A 17,826-nucleotide genomic window follows, 5' to 3' on the forward strand; every position below is an offset into this window, starting at 1 on the left:
GGTCAAATCACTACTAAGTTGGAAGGGGATTCATTCTGACCCTGTAATAACCCTTACATTTGAACAAAAGGCCACTCCAGAAGATGATAGGCTGCAGGAAAGTAAAGAGAAAAAGAAAAAGAAAAATTAAAGAAACAGAGGAAGAAAGAAAAATTTAAATGTTTGTCTGAATTGACTCCTTTACCAAACATCTATTCTGGACACACTCACCAATAAGTACAGTAGCTGTGGGGCTTGTAAGGCCTGTCCTAAGAACTGCTCAGGTGCTTTAGTGACCTTAATGCAAGCAATCATAGTAGAAACTAGGTCAAAAACTCAGATCAATATATATAGTTTAAATAAGAAATTCTGGTCAGGACCTTGGCCTAACCTACTCACTAAATACACTTGTTTCTTCTGCATCATCAGGATTTCAAAGTGAAATGACTACATGGGTTTTATGGCAACACAAGGTTGATACAAAATCTGTCCATCTTTCTGACTCCTATTTCCTTTTCTGACACCTAAGGTTTTAACCTTTTAAGATTAACCCTGTGACCTATTCAGCCACTGTTTCCAATGCAAAATTACCTCAAGGTCTGATGACAATGTATACTGGATAAGAGTGTCAATGGGTTTTGCTACCAGCTCCATAATCTAAACATCTGATATGTGAAGTTTATCAGGTCAAGCTCAGTCTCACATAAAAGCACAAAGCAAGCAAGTCCTCCCAGGGCTGTGCACACCCTGGCAAGTGGTGTAACTCATGCTTCCTTACTGCCTTTCTATGGTTCAAGGGATCTCAAAATTATTTTTCTTTTAAAGCAGAACAGCTGCAGCAAGAGGGTTGGTAGCCCGGTGGTTAAGGGTATGAGCCAAGAAAGAAAAACATGTGGGCTGGCTCTTACACTGCAGAAGATAGAGAATTTTTATTTTCTCATCATGAGCCAGTCTCCTACTCACTAGATAGAAGTAGGCAAACCACTCACTTCTCTAACTTTCTTTTCTTTCTTTTTTTTTTTTTTTTTAGTCATCATCATCATCCGCCACTGCATCATTTTGCAAAGCTCCGTCTGGTGAACATATCACAGGGAGAGTTGGAACAAGCTCACATGCCATTACCCTTAGAGAAATGAAAAATGAAGGAGAAAATTATCTAGTTTTGGAAACCTTGTTAGGTCTAGTTGCAGTTTAGATAGAAATCCAGTAGCTGTGTTTGAAGACTGGGCTGTGAAATATACTGAGATAGAAAATTCTGTGAGGAGATCCTGATATTAGCTTAAACCCTTCTACCCTTAGTTAGAACTTGTTTATCTGAGCTGGTTTAAAGTCATTGTATACACTGAGAAGCATAGTTTCTGCAGGAGCTGCAACATATGGAGGCATCTGTGTTAACTACTAGCCTGTGTGAAATTCCATAGTCAAAGCCTGAGCAAAGACATAATTGTAAATTAAATAATGATCCTATAACTCTTCTGTTTGCTGGTCTATCATGATTTGTGGTGCACACATGCAGATGTTTATATGCATATGTATATATGAATGTGTGTGTGTGTATCCACACACAACATCATGCACAACATCATCAGTGTAGGATGTCTTTATACCTCCATAGAAATAATGAAGCAAATTTTACAGTTCATAGCACGAACACTGAAATCAGAATATCTACCAAAATAATTGCTTTCTTCTCTAGAACCTCTGCAGATGGCCTGAGTTCTGCTCTGCAAGTTCTACAGTGTTAGATGAAGTAACTAGCTTTTTAACATGTTCCAAAGTAGCACAAATATACCCTTACCCAATGTTACTTACATAGCCATAGCAACAGGGAGATGGGAGATTACTAATTGGGAAAACGAAGAAGTATCCCACTACCTTTTCCTCTTTCAAGTAATTTTCCATATTATGAGTATACCCATTTCTGTTCAAAATGGCTTCATTTGGCTTGTATGTGGTTCAATATGGACTTTACACCCAGAGGAAAAGTATAGGAAGACAGATCATTGTTTTAGGTTTCTAGAATTTGCAGACAGAAACATGAGGCAAAAGATAACAGTCAAGGACAATATACTTGTACGCTCTTTCCCTTATCTGATCTTTAGAATAATTTAGAGGGGATTATGTGAGTTCTGTTTATACAACCTGTGTATAGATTGTAAACTAGGACGTATATATTGAATTTTAAAGACCCAGATTAATTGGTACTTCAATGCTGTATGGTCTCTCACTTAGCCACACTCTCTAAGTAACAGAGTAAAACATTTCAGCTCCCAATCAACCTGGCCCAGGCATAAGTATTTCCTTAAAACTCTTAAAGGCAGGCCTTTTATGCTAAGATATATGTTTCCAAACTTATTTCGATAAGATGAAAAAACCTAGAAATTTAGGATTATGGCACTGAATAATGATAGATTAATCTTCTGGATCTTTCTTTGTAACTTGACTCATAGAATAAAAATCTTCAGATATCAAATCTAAAATGGATGGTGCTTTTTTCCTTCCTCTCTGAATTGTCTCCTAGATGTTAACTTTTGCATAGCAGATGCTCTCTCAATATGTATATTTTAAATATAAGACATGAATCTCCAAAGCATACAGTTGAAAACACAATGGCTTCCTTAGATAAATACTCCTTTGGAAGTTACATGGTATCCATACACACTCTTATTTATTCTGGCATGTTTTTTACTTTTTGGATTTTAACCACTTTGAAATTCCAGGTCCCCAGATGGCTTCCACCAGTTCCCACCTCTCAGCAGATCCTCGGTAAGAAGCAGGCAATCTGTCCTTCACACTCTGACAACAGGTCATTGTCTCCTTCCGCTTATTCAATTCATACTTATTTATTTAATATCTTGTTAATGTTCAGGTCCTCTGGTTGCATTTTGATTGTTTTTACGGTGCCTGAGCAATTTTAATAACATGAAAGTAAAGATACTTGGAAGCTTTATTCTAAGGTAGGAGGAGGACAAGTCCTTCTGCCCCACATCCCAGGGAGTCTTCATCAGGCTCCAGATTTTCAGTCTTTCCTCTGCAAAGACTTTGTTCACAGTGATCTTGTCACTGCTGCTGACACCTAGTAATGTGTCCTTGACCCCCACCCTGACCCTTTTCCCTTTTTCTGACTGTCCTGCTTCTCTCCACAGGTTGTCCTAGGGCTTCCTTGCCTCCAGGTGCCTTTGCACTTTGAGGCTGCAATTTTTGATCCATAGAAGGTTTCTGGACAGCTTTGCACCCCCACTCTTCCACCCTGGCATCACTGAGAGACAAAGTCAAACAAACCATCAGGAAAAATGAATTAATGGGCCCCAATGTGGTGCCAGGTTTCCTTTCCTCTTTTTCTTTTCCTAGTGAAACCACCAATATATTTCTTGTGGTGCTTTCTGTCTCAGTGGCATTTTATCTCTTCTATCCCACTTGTAATTTATTGGATAAGTTTTTCATGGTCAGGATTTCTCTCTTTCTGTCTGTTTTGTTTCCTACTCCTGTCCCATTTCCTACCCCGTTTTCCCCCTCCCTCCCTGGTCCCTGCCCACCAGAAAAAAACAAAAGACCAATTATTCATCCTGGGGACTTGAAATGGCCACGGTAACTGTTGTAACATGTCTGTGGTCTAATTACATTAATTTGATAAGATCATCATCGGCAGGATGTCTAATTTATTTGCAAGCGGTAGCCAGGGAGAAGCTTTGACCAAATTAACATGCCGCCGGGACCAGGGGGTGCAGGCTCCATATGGCTCTCTGGATTTTCCTATAAATAACCCTCCTCCAGCCCACTCCCGCGGTTACATCCCCCCCTACCAGTATGCCGCAAAGTTCACCAGCGGCGCCGGACTCGAGAGGCACAGCCCCGGGCTGCAGGAGGCACCAGGAGGCTGGGCTGCCTCTCCAGCCTTCTCGCCTCCTCCCCGTCCTTCTCCCCCTCCTCCTCTTCTTCCTCCTCCTCCTCCTTCTCCTCCTCCTCCTCCTCCTCAGAGTGAGGCAGGGGAAAGGCGGGATTCCACTTGCACCACCAGAGGTGCAACTGGTTCTTCGCTCGTAGGCATCTGAAACCCGTCCAAATGATGCAGAAACTTTTGTATACTTGGCTCCTGTCTTTAAGGCCAGGCACCGATTTTTCCGCTGTGTAATCTCTTTTGTCAGAAGGATGGGAGCTGGAAAAGGGCAAAGGGGGGGAGGGGGGGGGAAGGGGGAGGGGGGAAGGGGCGAGAAGGAGGGTGTCGAGGGAAGCAAGCGTTTTATTTCCACAGAGAGTATATAAGGAACATCCCTAGAGAAATACATGTGCGTGGACATACACGCATCTAGATTTTTATACAGAATAGGAATAACCGTCAGTTTCTACCCTTCCCTGCCCTCCTTAAGGGAGACACTACACTCCCTGGGAACAGGTAGCGTGAACTGCTACCAGTGCAGCAATCCCCTCCCCCCTACCTACCCTCTTCTCTGTGATCATCTAAATTATGAAAAATAGAGAGAGCATTAATCCACGGTTCGACATTGCATAGAGAACACCAACAAGAGACAAAATCCAGCATAAAACACCCTAGACTGCAGGGGAGGAAGAAACACATTTAAAGCAACGATAAAAATGGCGTGCAGAATAATTACCTCAAATTGCTATTCGCTTGACACCCTGACACTAATTCTGTTCAAGTCATTGGGAAATACAATAAGGCAAACGAGTCTTCCTCTGCCTCTTGTGCAGGTGTGAGCGCATGTGAACAGGGGCAGTAGGACCGGTCGGGAGGAGAGGAATGCTAAACTTTCCATTTTAGAGGAAAAGAAATAAATTAAATAATCCATTTAGGAGAACGCATCTAAATAGATCGACAGCTTTTAATACCAGCGTTTTTAACGCTTGCCCTGTACGTGGATTGATTTTTTTTTCTTCTCCAGCATTCCCTCAGCAGATGGATTTTTGCCACTGCAGCTCAGCAGAGGGTGTCAGATCTTTCAGTGTGCACCAGGTTGAAACGAGCAGAGCCTCTTAGCAACTCTCCCTCTGCGTGCATGTGAGTGTGTGCGAGCGTGCGGCTCGGCAGCAGCGGAAGAAAAAGGAAAGAAGAGCGAGCGAGCGAGCGAGGAGGGGAGGCAGCGCGGCCGGCAGGGCGAGGCGAGGCGCGGCGCGGGCGGACGGGCGGGCGGGCGGCCCCGGCCCCGCGGCAGGCTCCGGCCGCCGGCGGGCATGGGCAGCCGCGCACCGCAGCAGCGGGGGCAGGCTCGGCGCAGCACCGGCGGCTCGGCGGGCAGCGCCTAGGCTGGGGCGGGCGCTTTCAGCACCGCTGCGCTGGACAGCGCCCGGCGGGCGGCGGGCGAGGAGCGCGGCTCCGCCGCCGCGCGGCAAGGTCAGTCCGCGCGGAGCCGCGCAGCGCGCAGCCTCCGCGGCCAGCGCCGCGCTCCCGCCCGCGCCTCCCTAACATGCAGCGGCGGCCGGGGGCCAGCAGCACCGTGCCGGTGAGCCAGCCCGGCCGGCAGACCTCCACTTAGCTGCCCGGCAGGCGTCAGGGAGGGCGAGCTAGGAGGGGGATTTTTTTTCCTTCTACTTTTTTTTTTTTTTTTTTTTTTCCGCCTGCCTTGCAGTACGTGCCTGGATAGTTTGTGGATATAATTACTGACTGGAATCTGGGCTGTTGCAGTTGTGCGTGGGGGGGGAGAGAGGAGAAAAGAAAGCATCCCCCCCTTCGCCGACCCTCCCTGCTCCCCCCACACACAATTTTTTTTTTTTTTTTTCTTCCCCTTTTGCTGGTGGTTCGGACATTTAATGTACTGAATGAACTGGAATTGCTTTCCGTGTGAGGAGGATGGTTGCTGTTACTTTGTGATGAGATCGGGAATGAATTGCTCGGTTTAAAAATGCTGCTTTGGATTCTGTTGCTGGAGACGTCTCTTTGTTTTGCTGCTGGAAACGTTACAGGGGACGTTTGCAAAGAGAAGATCTGTGCCTGCAACGAGATAGAAGGGGATTTGCACGTAGACTGTGAGAAAAAGGGATTTACCAGCCTGCAACATTTCACCGCCCCAACTTCCCAATTTTATCATTTATTCCTGCATGGCAATTCCCTGACTCGACTTTTCCCTAATGAGTTTGCTAACTTTTACAATGCGGTCAGTTTGCACATGGAAAACAACGGTTTGCATGAGATTGTTCCTGGGGCTTTCCTTGGGCTGCAGCTGGTGAAACGCTTGCACATAAACAACAACAAGATCAAATCGTTCAGGAAGCAGACTTTCTTGGGGCTGGACGATCTGGAATACCTCCAGGCAGATTTTAATCTGTTGCGGGATATTGACCCGGGAGCATTTAGGGACTTAAACAAGCTAGAGGTGCTGATTTTAAATGACAATCTCATCAGCACCTTGCCCCCCAACGTGTTTCAGTATGTGCCGATCACCCACCTCGACCTCCGGGGAAACCGTCTTAAAACCTTGCCTTATGAGGAGGTCCTGGAGCAGATCCCAGGCATTGCTGAAATCCTGCTAGAGGATAACCCCTGGGACTGCACTTGCGATCTGCTGTCGTTGAAAGAATGGCTGGAAAACATACCTAAAAACGCTTTGATCGGCAGAGTGATTTGTGAAGCTCCCACTAGGTTGCAGGGCAAAGATTTAAATGAGACCACAGAGCAGGAGCTGTGTAAAAAGAACAGAGTAGATTCCAGCCTAGCTGCTCCCCCTGCCGAAGAAGAAACCTGCGATCCTGGTCCCATTCCAACCCCCTTTAAAATACATGGCAAAGAAGACCCTGCCACACCAGGATCTGCTCCAAACGGAGGTACAAAGATTCCTGTCAACTGGCAAATCAAGACCAAACCCACTGCTGCCGTGTCGACAGTGAGTGCGAAGAACAAGCTACCGTCTACCTTTTCCTGCCCGCACATCTGCAGCTGTGATCAGATCCCTGGCTCAGGTTTAAAGGTTAATTGCAATGATAGGAATGTGAGCAGCTTGGTGGATTTGAAGCCCAAGCCATCCAATGTGCAGGAGCTGTTTCTGAGAGACAACAAAATACACACCATCAGGAAATCACACTTTCTGGATTACAGAAAACTTAATTTACTCGATCTGGGCAACAACAACATTGCCACCGTGGAGAACAACACCTTCAAGAACCTCTTTGATCTCCGATGGCTCTACATGGATAGCAACTACTTAGACACCTTGTCCCGGGAGAAATTCGCTGGGCTGCAAAACCTGGAGTATCTGAACGTGGAGTTTAATGGGATCCAGATGATCATGCCTGGCACCTTCAATGCGATGCCCAAACTGAGAGTCCTCATCCTCAACAACAACCTGCTGAGGTCTCTCCCAGTAGACGTGTTTGCCGGGGTCTCACTTTCCAAGCTGAGCATACACAACAATTATTTCATGTACCTCCCGGTGGCAGGGGTGCTGGACCAGCTCACCTCCATCACCCAGATCGATCTGCACGGCAACCCATGGGACTGTACTTGCCCTATCGTGCCTTTCAAACAGTGGGCGGAGATGCTGCGCCCCAAGGTGATTATGAGTGACCTGAGGTGTGAGTCCCCTGAAGATTTCTTCAAGGAGGATTTTGAATCTCTCTCCAATGACGTGATTTGCCCTCAGTTAAAAATCTCGCCCACATTAACTTCTACTAACAAAAACAGCACCGGGTTGACAGAGACAGGTACTCACTCCAACTCCTACTTGGAGACCAGCCGGGTCTCTATTTCGGTGCTAGTGCCAGGGCTTCTGCTGGTTTTTGTGACCTCTGCCTTCACAGTGGTTGGCATGCTGGTTTTCATCCTGAGGAACAGAAAGCGGTCCAAGAGGAGGGACGCCAACTCCTCTGCATCTGAAATCAACTCCTTGCAGACGGTCTGCGACTCGTCCTACTGGCACAACGGGCCCTACAGCGCCGACGGGGCCCACAGGGTGTACGACTGCGGCTCCCACTCCCTGTCGGACTGAGGCGGCGGGCGGGGCGGGGGCGGCCGCCACCCGGGACCGGCCCTTCACGCACCGGCCGGGGACAGCTCTGCACCTCCGCTGCTACCTTTTGTGAGAAGCGAAACACACAGACACGCGCACGCCCTTCCTCACGACCCCCCCAGCAAGCGCCGAGGCCCAGTGGGCGGCGAGGGGAGCCCGGCGCCGGAGCGCATCCCTGCAGCGCCGCGCAGCCTGGCGCGGAGCGCGCATCTCCCGCCCGTGCGCGGCCGGGGCAGCGACAGACAGACAAGGAACAGCTTCCTTCGGCTCCGGCAGGGCGGAACACGGCTCCTGGTTTTGTTGGGCTTTTGTTCAATTGTGTTGGGGTTTGATTTGGTTTTTTTGCCCTCTTCTCTTGTGGACCGACCCCTTTCCAAGGGGCCGGGAAAACGAGGGGGGCAGAGGACTGGTATTGGCCTCCTCCTGAAGGCAAAGCAGGAGTGGAAAGTTGCACGAAGGCATGAATGTAATGTAAATAAATGACTCCAGCTCTGAAACAAACAGACAAATGGACAAAAAAAAAAAAAAAAAAAAAAAAAAAGTGCTGCATGGCTCGCATGGATACAACGCACCCCAGGGACGCTCCAGCCCCCGACTGGAAGCAGCGTCTAGTTCACACCATCATCCCTCTTACCTGATAAGTCCCTTCGTATCAAACCTTCTATATACAAAATACAGTATAATAATAAAAAGTGCCATTTCGCCAGTTTTTTTTTTTTTTTTGTGTGATCAATAGGCAGTAGAGATCGTACTTTTACCGTGGAAAAAAAAAAATTGTAAAGATTTTATTTAAGACATAGTTGCATGAATATTCTCATTGGATTTTTTTTTTTAATTTTTATTTTTATGTCTAGGTGGGAATTACTTTGCTGAGAGAGATTTGCTTTGTTGATAATGGGTTGTGTTTCGTTTTTTGGGGGAGGTGGGGAGGGTAGGCTTTGGTTTTGTTTTCTCTCTCTTCTTTTTCAATATGCATAATCAGTATTGCCTTTCCATCTGAATGTAAAAATTAGTACCTTTGATTTCTATTATGGTAACAGTGTAAACATACAAAAAAAAAAAAAAAATCCAAGGCAGTTAAGCATGACCAATTAATGTCACTCTAGCGCTTAGGCTGCTACGTTTAATGGTAGAAAATTCTGTGCTGTTGTAAATCTTACTATAAATTGAGGAAAACAGAACTGAGGAAGCAAGTGAAACTTACTAATTCTATTCGAGGATTTTATAATGGCATATTTTTTCAGTATTAAAGTGAAAATGTTTTCAACTCCGGGTCCTTACCATTTTTCCAGCATCCAATTCTTGCAAACGGGTTACTTGGGTTTAGGGGACAGAGCCTCCTTTCAGTGCTCTGTGTGTGTTTCACTCCCTCCCTCCCTCCCTTTCTTTCCTTCCCTTCCTCTTTCTCATTCATTCACAGGCAGAGGCACAAACACCCTTCCTTCCCCTCTTTCCCAATGTAAATAACACACAGAAGTTTCCTGCCTGCCTCCTCCCCTCCTCCCCTCTCCCTCCCTCCCTCCCTTCTCCTCCTTTTTTTTTTTTTTTTTTTAACGAGGCGGTGAATCCCTTTATTAATACTGTGAATCTCATGCTGCTGCCGCTGCTGTCACCGCCTCTGCTGCACACACTGCAGATATATTAGGGATGTTAGTGGGAATTTGCTTTAAGTGCCTCTGCCCAGCTTGGTCTCATTAAGCTGGAGCCGAATTTCCGCGGCCAGAATTCCCGCCCGGGAGCAGCTTGCCCGGTGGGGCAGCTGCGGGCAGCCGGGCTCCAACAGCTGCCGCCACCGGGAAAAACGAATTAGCGCTCAGAGATTTTCCCGTTCCTGCACTGGGTACTTCCACCCTTTGATATTAAAAGCTGAAAAAACCACGGCGCAGTGCTGCAATTGGACTTCAGGCAGCTCGCCTTTGATCCCCTTCCTGTACGGGAAAGTGCCCCTAAACTCAGTGAAACCTGTAAAGGCGAAAGTCTCTGCAAATCACTTGTAACTCACAGCTCAAGTCCCAGTGGAGATATGGAGAATTTCAGTCACATTGCTCCTGGCTTTCTCCAGGCAGAGAATCCTTTTAAAGAGTAAAACACCGTAAGGGACTTGCTAAACTTCAAATACTGATTTGGTTTGCTTTATAGAAAATGCTCACCTTTGGGATCTGTGAGGAGAAAACAGACATACATACACATTGCAATAGGTGCGCTCTTGAAAGTGAGGCAGAAACCTGGTTCCAGGTATTCATCAAGAATTAAACACGAGGAATACATCATTCCTTCAGAATCCTTGATCACTGTGGAAAAATCTGCAGTCTCCTAGAAAATACCTTGAAGTTTGGTTGTGCAGGTCTGAAAATGGCATGGCCTGCTTAACTATACAAACCATTCCTATTTCAAGGTCCCTTCTTCATTCCATCTTGCTGCTTCTTTAGACAGGTTGTCCTGCCAGGACACTCTGTGTGAGACACAGTGATGGCAGTAGAGGCTCTACTTTGCCATTGTGCGAGCCACTGTTGAAGAGTTTGAGACGAAAAACAAATACACTTACATGTGAGACAGTATTTCTGTCCTTGGGAGGTAATCAAATTTAGCTTAGAAATAGCCCAAAATAACCTGTTTGAGTATAAGCTAGTGCACCTGTAGAAGACTATCTAGGCCTAGCTGCCTTCTTTGTGATATTGTAGTGACAAAAATGTGTACCTGAGAAAATTAAGAATACATCCCATGTTAAAAAGAATAATAATTATGTTAGAGGCACTGTAACAGAAGTTAAGATAAAACATGCAATAAATTAGAGTGTCAAATCACTGACTGAGGTCAGGCATGCATGCATTTCAGAGAATATAATGCTAAATATCTAATTTTGATTTGTCATCATTGAAAAGTAGCATAAAGTTGCAAATTTTCTCATTTAGCTTCCCAAAAGTGCTAGTTCATTGGCATACCTAAATAGAAATGTCAATTCAATTGAAATGTTGAAGACACGTATTTATCACCTTGTTTCTAGGTTGTGGGGAAAGGACAAAATGGAGTTTTCCACATTTTCTGATTTTAACATTCACAGGATTCTTTCTTCTGTTCTGCAGACACTTACCCTTATGACACATAGATCACGCAACTCTCTGAGATGATGCAATGATTTCCAGGCCTTGAATTACAATGCTTATCTTATTTACATGTTTAGCACTTCCATCATTATTTTTATCAAACAAAGCACTCAACAAAAAAGAAACATAAGAGAAAGAAAAGGGGTTATTGAGGATGTTTTGAAGAGGTGTGAAGTGTAACTATATTAAATATGTTCAGTTCTACTGCATTAAGAACAATAACCAAAAAGTAAATGTTTTATTTTCTGATAAAGACTGACATGATATTATTTTTAACATTGTAAGCCTACAGGATATCCATGCTGTGTCAAAATGGTCATTTTTTTCCTGCTAACTTAAGAATCTTGTAACTTCAAGCATAGTATGTATCACATTAAGTTACTTATTGCTTAATCATCACAGCAAAGACAGTTCTGTTCTTTCAGAAAAGTCAGAAAAGAAAGAGATATATTATTTAGTTAGTTAAAAAAGGGTTGTTTGTGGTTTGTTTTTATTTCTGAAAACACTTAAACTAAGAATAGCCTAGAATTTAAACTGTTGCCATAGAAATCTATGCCTTTATACATGGTAGCCTCCTGCATGCCATTGCAGAAGAGTGAATGGAATTCTAGAAGCAACCTGAAAAAAATTTAAATTCATACCCAGGGTGATATGTGTCATTTTGAGAAAAAGTGTGTTGTTAGAACTGCATAGAAAGGTGTTATTATGTTGCTTTACTAAATGTATTGGCTGTGTCAGGTTATTTTAGAACTTCAGTGCAGTTGCTTTGAAAATACAGTTTCAGATCTGCTTGCAAACTAAGTGATGTAATCTTTGAGGGGGTTTATTGTTTGGTTTAAGTTACAGGTTTTTTCTTAGTGGTTTTTTATTTAGTTGTGTTTTTTGTTTGTTTTTTTTTTATTTTAGCAAGAGTGGGGGCAGGTGTTATCTGATGTAGAAGAATGGGCTTTGTGTACTAGTCTTTACTCAGGTACAAAAAGCCATGAACTACACAAGATGAACATTTCAGACTATTTTAAGCTGGTGGCTTAAACCTATTAGGGCGCAAATTAGGGCAGACAGAGGCTGAAAAATGCTCATCCTTCCCAACAGAATGATTTCTACCTTCCATTATCCATGAAATGACTTGTAGGTCTCACAAATATGAAATTTTCCCAAAGACAAGTAGCTTTTAGTAAAGTGACAAACGTTTCACATTGTATTCTTGTCAGTGGTTTCTTAAGTTGCAAAAGACAGCAGGAATTTGTTTGATATTAAATGAAAGACCTTTAAATTGCTCTTTTTGTTTTCTGTGTAACATTCTCCAAGACAAGGCTTCATCTGAGGGCTTTCCTGCAAAATGATGCACAAGATATAGTCAAATCTTTATTTTTTCTTACATTTGGAGTTTGAATCTGCATGGCAGTTGTTTTATTCTATACCCCACTCTGTAATATTTTGTACTATTTGCATCAGTCAGAGAGAATTTGTCTACTTTTTTATTCACATGTAATCAAAAATGTGCACTCTTAGATGTTAAAGGATACCACTAGGTAGATCCTTCTGTATTTTGTAAGGATCCCACAGATATGTACAAATAAGATGGGAAGTAGGACAATTTCTGTGGCTCAATATTATTCAGTGTGCTTGTGCAGTTCAAATTTGTGGGATCTTTTTTCAAGATTTTTAGAACAGAAATTTCCAGGCATTGGGCAGGACTTCAGAGTATTTGACTACTGCACAAATGCCTTTTTTTTTGTATTGGGGAAGAAGTCAGAGGGTGAAGAATTTATAGATCGTGTTGGTAAGATATGGTTGTCCTAATAACATGCAGATATTTCTGTTATTTGTTTAAGATTATCAGTCTTTTTAAACTGTATTAGAAGTACAGACATGACCAATCAAAATCACAAGAATTATTTTATTTTACTTAGTTTTCCCCAGAGGAATATTAGCACTGGAGAAAATGTGGACTAAAAATGTTGCAAATGTATTATATTAAACTCCATTCATTATGATTGTGTTTAGCAATGGTACCTTAATGGGTTAACTTGTAACAGAAGATGATATTTAGCATAATATCTGTGAGTTTCAGAAACCTTTAGAATTTTATCTTTTTGTGTTAAGAAATATAAATGAGATCCCTTAGAATTACTTCCCTAGAATTAATTACCAGGTCAATGGACATGTTGTCATGTTGAATGCTTCCATTTACTAGTTAAAGTTTCTGAATCAATTTTTGTGAATACTTCCTATATACATTCTTCAGTCATGTGAGAGAGGAACAAAGTCACCAGAAAGTGCCCTGGAAGGAAATAGTCTCTTGCACTCATACACTTGAAGACTAAGATCAAAAATTCATAGCAAAGAAAAAGCCCACTGTAGAACACACTCAGTTGACTCTAGGTGAATGACTGCTTAGGCCACAATTATTTACTGGTTTAAGTGGTACAAGGTGCCCTTGGCAGAAAGCATTGGCTCCACAGAAACTTTGGTACCATCAGTACTTCTCCCTTTCTATTAGGTAGTCAGATTGATTCCCCTCAGCTAGTTTCCAGTTAAGCCACTGGAACAAATTCTCTTAGCTATTAATGACTTTTGATGATGTCATGAGCATTCAGACAGACCCCTCAAGCTTTGGTCTCAAAGCATGTCTAGCCATGGGTTGTCATATTTGGTTTGTGTTACTTTATTTCATTTCTGAATCAACTGCATCTCTTGCAAGTGGGAATTTTAACAAACAGGACACACTAAAATGTGATTTAAGGAAAACAAAAAAATGTGAAGATAATTGTTCTTTTTACTTTAAACATGGATTCAAATAGTAAAGATGGGCTTGGTACAATATGGAACATCTATGAAGAAATTAAGAAGCTGTATAATTTGTTGGAAAAAATTAGGGAATATGACTCATTTTCTGGATTACTATCTGACCTGGAATTAGGTGGTATCTTTCTCACCTAGTTTGATGGGATTGAATGAGCTGCTCTAACAGTCAGTAGTATCCTAAGAGGTGTCCTGCAGTATCTGAGGTGTGTGCACGAGACTGATAAACACAAAGTGAGAGCTAGGGCACTCTTGGACATTTCTGCAGTGGCACCTGGACTCTAAGATATGTTAGGGCATTTGAAACAGGAGTAGACACTCGTGTGAGAACAACAGAATTGAATTCTTGATCTACCTGAGAGCCTGGTGGGTTGGTTCACTTGATACACATAAGTAATTTGAAATATCTTGATTCAAATGAGTAATTTGAAATATCTTGGTGTCTGACATGCTGACAGAAAAGACTCAAGGCTTGTGGGACATATGATCAGCTGGGATCCAGACAAGGTACTTTAAGACACCACGAAGGCACGTGTCTATGGACAAGTAGAATCTACATCCGTGAGCTAAGTGTAGCTCGGTTACATACACCCATGCTCAGGTTAAATGCATTTGAGAATTAAACCAAACCCTTGAAACTACATTAGATAAAGGACATCAGAGATGGCTTGCTGAGACATGACAATTTTTAAAGGAAGACCATTATTTTTTAGAGGTTATTGATAGAGGCCACATACACACCACACACTCTTTCCATTTGTTTTTCTAACTTTGATTTTATTTTTGTCTTTCCAAATTGTTAGCTCTTTGACTTTGGGATTGCATCCTAGTGGTTGCTTTTGGATGGGACACCTATTTTAGCCAGTGCTGTTAGAAATTGCTATAGTATATAATTGCTGTAATAATAACCTCATAAAGTAATACAGGGCTCAGGAAGCAAAAATGTGACAACAACAACAAAAAAAATCCTGAACAGTTATTGCTGATACCATAATAATAAATAATGGGTTCTTGGGTCAAGCTTGAAATATAAATGAGGAATACAATACTCCAGGGTTGTAGTCATTATTGAAGTCATTAAGCTCATCACAATGAAAGATAAATGCTACAAATAGATGAGAAAATGCAGAGGAAAGTGTTTCAGAAAAAAAGAAAGTCTGGTTTATGAAAATAGAGTGCAAAACTGTTAAGTGGATTGTCACAGGAGGTTTGAAAAAGGAAAAATATAATTTAATTATGGACACACTGTAACAACTTATTCACATGAGATGTCTTTAAAGGAAGACAGATGGTGGGAAAGATTTAAGTGCAGGATGTAGAATATGTAGCTGAACTCTAGAGACTATTACTCAATTTCCCAGGATAAATATGGCACAACAAAGTTGGCAGTATTGTGTACCAGGCATTTTGCAAGCAATATGGACTTCTAGACAGAAGTGCCAGAACCTAGCTTGGGCACAAATGAGGAGAATGAAAGTACAAAACAGTATGGGATTTTTTCCCACTGTTGAGATTTGGGAAGCAAATGTTTCAGAAGCAGGTAATTTGTTTATAAAGGCTGTTTCTTGAGGTGTCTTTATTGCAGAGTTGTCTCTATCTTAGCTTGTTAAAGAAATATTGACGAATGGGGTGGTGAAGATCATGGTAGTTGAAAAAAAGTGTGTGTATGAAATTATTATTCTTGACTGGAAGCATTCGTCAAAAAGCTAGGTCAATGGATACATATAAACCACCAAAATAGAAACAATTTTCTAAGCTTTGGTGTACCTTTTCACTGTTGCAATAACTGTAGATCCCTATCAGAAATTTTGTTGTGCCCAATGATATTACATGTGGCAGGGAATAATAATATTAATAGCAGTAAAAATAATGAAGATACCTTTTACATTTAAGTTTTTTTTTGGTTTGGGGTTTTCCTTGTTTGTTTTTTCTCTGCCTTTTTTATTTTTGAATTTCTTTTGTCTTTTTTGTGTTTTAATTTATATATATATATATATATTAATGTAAGAACATGATGCAGAAACAAAACGTGACACTGTAAGAATGAACAAAAGGAATGCATTAAATAAGAGTGTTAGGCCCTGAAGATTTGCTGAAATTATTCAGAAAGAAGAACTGCTGGTCTGAGCAACAGAGTGAAAGATGTTATTGACATTGGCTAAGAGCACCCATGGGAAAAAGAAGCACGCACATTTTTGAAAGGTCTCTTTATGACTGTGCTGCTATTAATGAAAGATGATCTTAACTAACTAAAATTTTAGTATAAGACAATACTCCTCTGCAAGTACATAAATTAAAATGTATATTTATATTTGACTGTTGATTTGGCAATAAGGCAATATTAGAATTAGGCTGAGAAGGAAGTTATTCTTATTATAGGTCCATGAATTGCTGTCTGCCCAAACTTATTAGCTCAGCTGCAGACATATATATTAAATTAAGTCCATTTTTCCTTTGAATAAATTCATAACATTCATAAGTTCCAATCTGAATAATAAATTCAAGGATTTATAGCTACATTCTTACTGTACCTGAGCATGTCCATTATGTAACATGGATGAATTAGGAATTGAACAAAGTGAAGAAAAAATTATCAGCAAGGTTTAAAAATATGTTACATATTTTAAAGGATCAGTTCTGATTAGAAGTGTTACATCATTAGCAGAGTTCTGGTCAGATAATGTAATACATACGTTGATTTACATGGATCTTACTTCTATAGATGTTTTTGTGAAAGCAATACATTTCTCATTGTGAAGCAAAAATATTAGGGTAAAGACATGTACTAAAGAATGCTAACTTTAAGAAGGGTTGATACTACTAGTATTAATGGAACTATAATCACATCTAGTATGATACAGGAAGCAAATGGAAATTATCAAAATATATATTTCATTAGAACATATATTTTTGTAGGCAAAATCCCATTCACCGTAGGTTTCTATAGTTTTCAGTGAACTAATGCTATTTTTCTGATTGTCAGCGTTTACAAAAATAGGAAAAAATTGCTCTTGTAGGAAGATAAAAGGCAATTACAAATCCCTCTTCTGTCTGGATTTATAAGGAATCAGTGCAGGATCAAATTTTCAAACAATAATGAAAGAAGAAAACTTAGAAGACATAATTGTGTGACATAGGTCTTTTTGCATCAGACTGAGTGCCCCATAGCTCTGACTGAAACAGGATCATTTATTATTTAAACTAACAAAACCAGATTGTGAATAAACTCAAACACTGGAGCTATAATCCATAAGAGATAATCCATAAGGGAGAATTCCTACTGAATAACTGTTCTATCATAACATAGCTCTTTTCCATAGCTCTCAACTAGTTCTGTCCAAGACAAAATTGCTACAGAAGGGACAAACCCTTGGCAATGTGAACATGAGCCAATTTGTACTTGGAGGTTGAGACTATGATTTAATTCCGTTTCTTGCTCATTTAGAAGTGTGAATATCCACAGCGTATCTCCTGTGGTCTCAGCATTTGGGCCAGACTCTTAAATGGGCTTAACAATTGTAGGTTTTGTTGTTGTTTTTATTGTTGTTTGTTTTATTTTCTGCTTTCTTCTGCTTTCTTCTGTTTATGATGCAATTCCTTTTCAAAAATCCTATTGAATTTCTAGAACAGCCTTCTATCTCCCTGCCTTTCCCCCTGGCTGACAATTGGACAAGAAGACTAGCTTGTGTTTAATTGTCATAGCAATGAGAAATTTTATTTAATGAAATAATTATTTTCTTTTTCTTTTTTTTTTCTTTTTTTATTTTGCCATAGGTATTAATACTCTATGTTAAACTACTAGAACAGTTTGTTGTCTTATATTATATTGCTGTAGTTATGACCAATGGCATTCGTATATAATTCTGTCTTCTTTAAACTCAAGACAGATGTTTGGGACTGGATTCTAAAAAGGGTTTCAATATCATTTGAGATGTTCATGCTTAGGCAGAATTCAAGGCATCCTGGGATACCTGAGATAT

At 41.3% G+C, this 17,826-nt stretch overlaps 1 protein-coding gene across 1 annotated transcript; it reads left to right on the forward strand.

Annotated features, from left to right (window-relative positions):
* The first annotated feature begins 5,737 nt into the window (after positions 1–5,737).
* Positions 5,738–8,822, forward strand: SLITRK1 (SLIT and NTRK like family member 1). The gene has a single exon (XM_005516437.3). The coding sequence runs from the start codon at positions 5,838–5,840 to the stop codon at positions 7,914–7,916; it is 2,079 nt and encodes a 692-aa protein (XP_005516494.1). The 5' UTR covers positions 5,738–5,837; the 3' UTR covers positions 7,917–8,822.
* The last annotated feature ends 9,004 nt before the right edge of the window (positions 8,823–17,826 follow it).

The sequence above is a fragment of the Pseudopodoces humilis genome, chromosome 2 (assembly GCF_049639895.1).
Source record: "Pseudopodoces humilis isolate 2021_Gansu_Grassland_sample_001 chromosome 2, ASM4963989v1, whole genome shotgun sequence".
In the NCBI taxonomy this organism is placed as follows: domain Eukaryota; kingdom Metazoa; phylum Chordata; class Aves; order Passeriformes; family Paridae; genus Pseudopodoces; species Pseudopodoces humilis.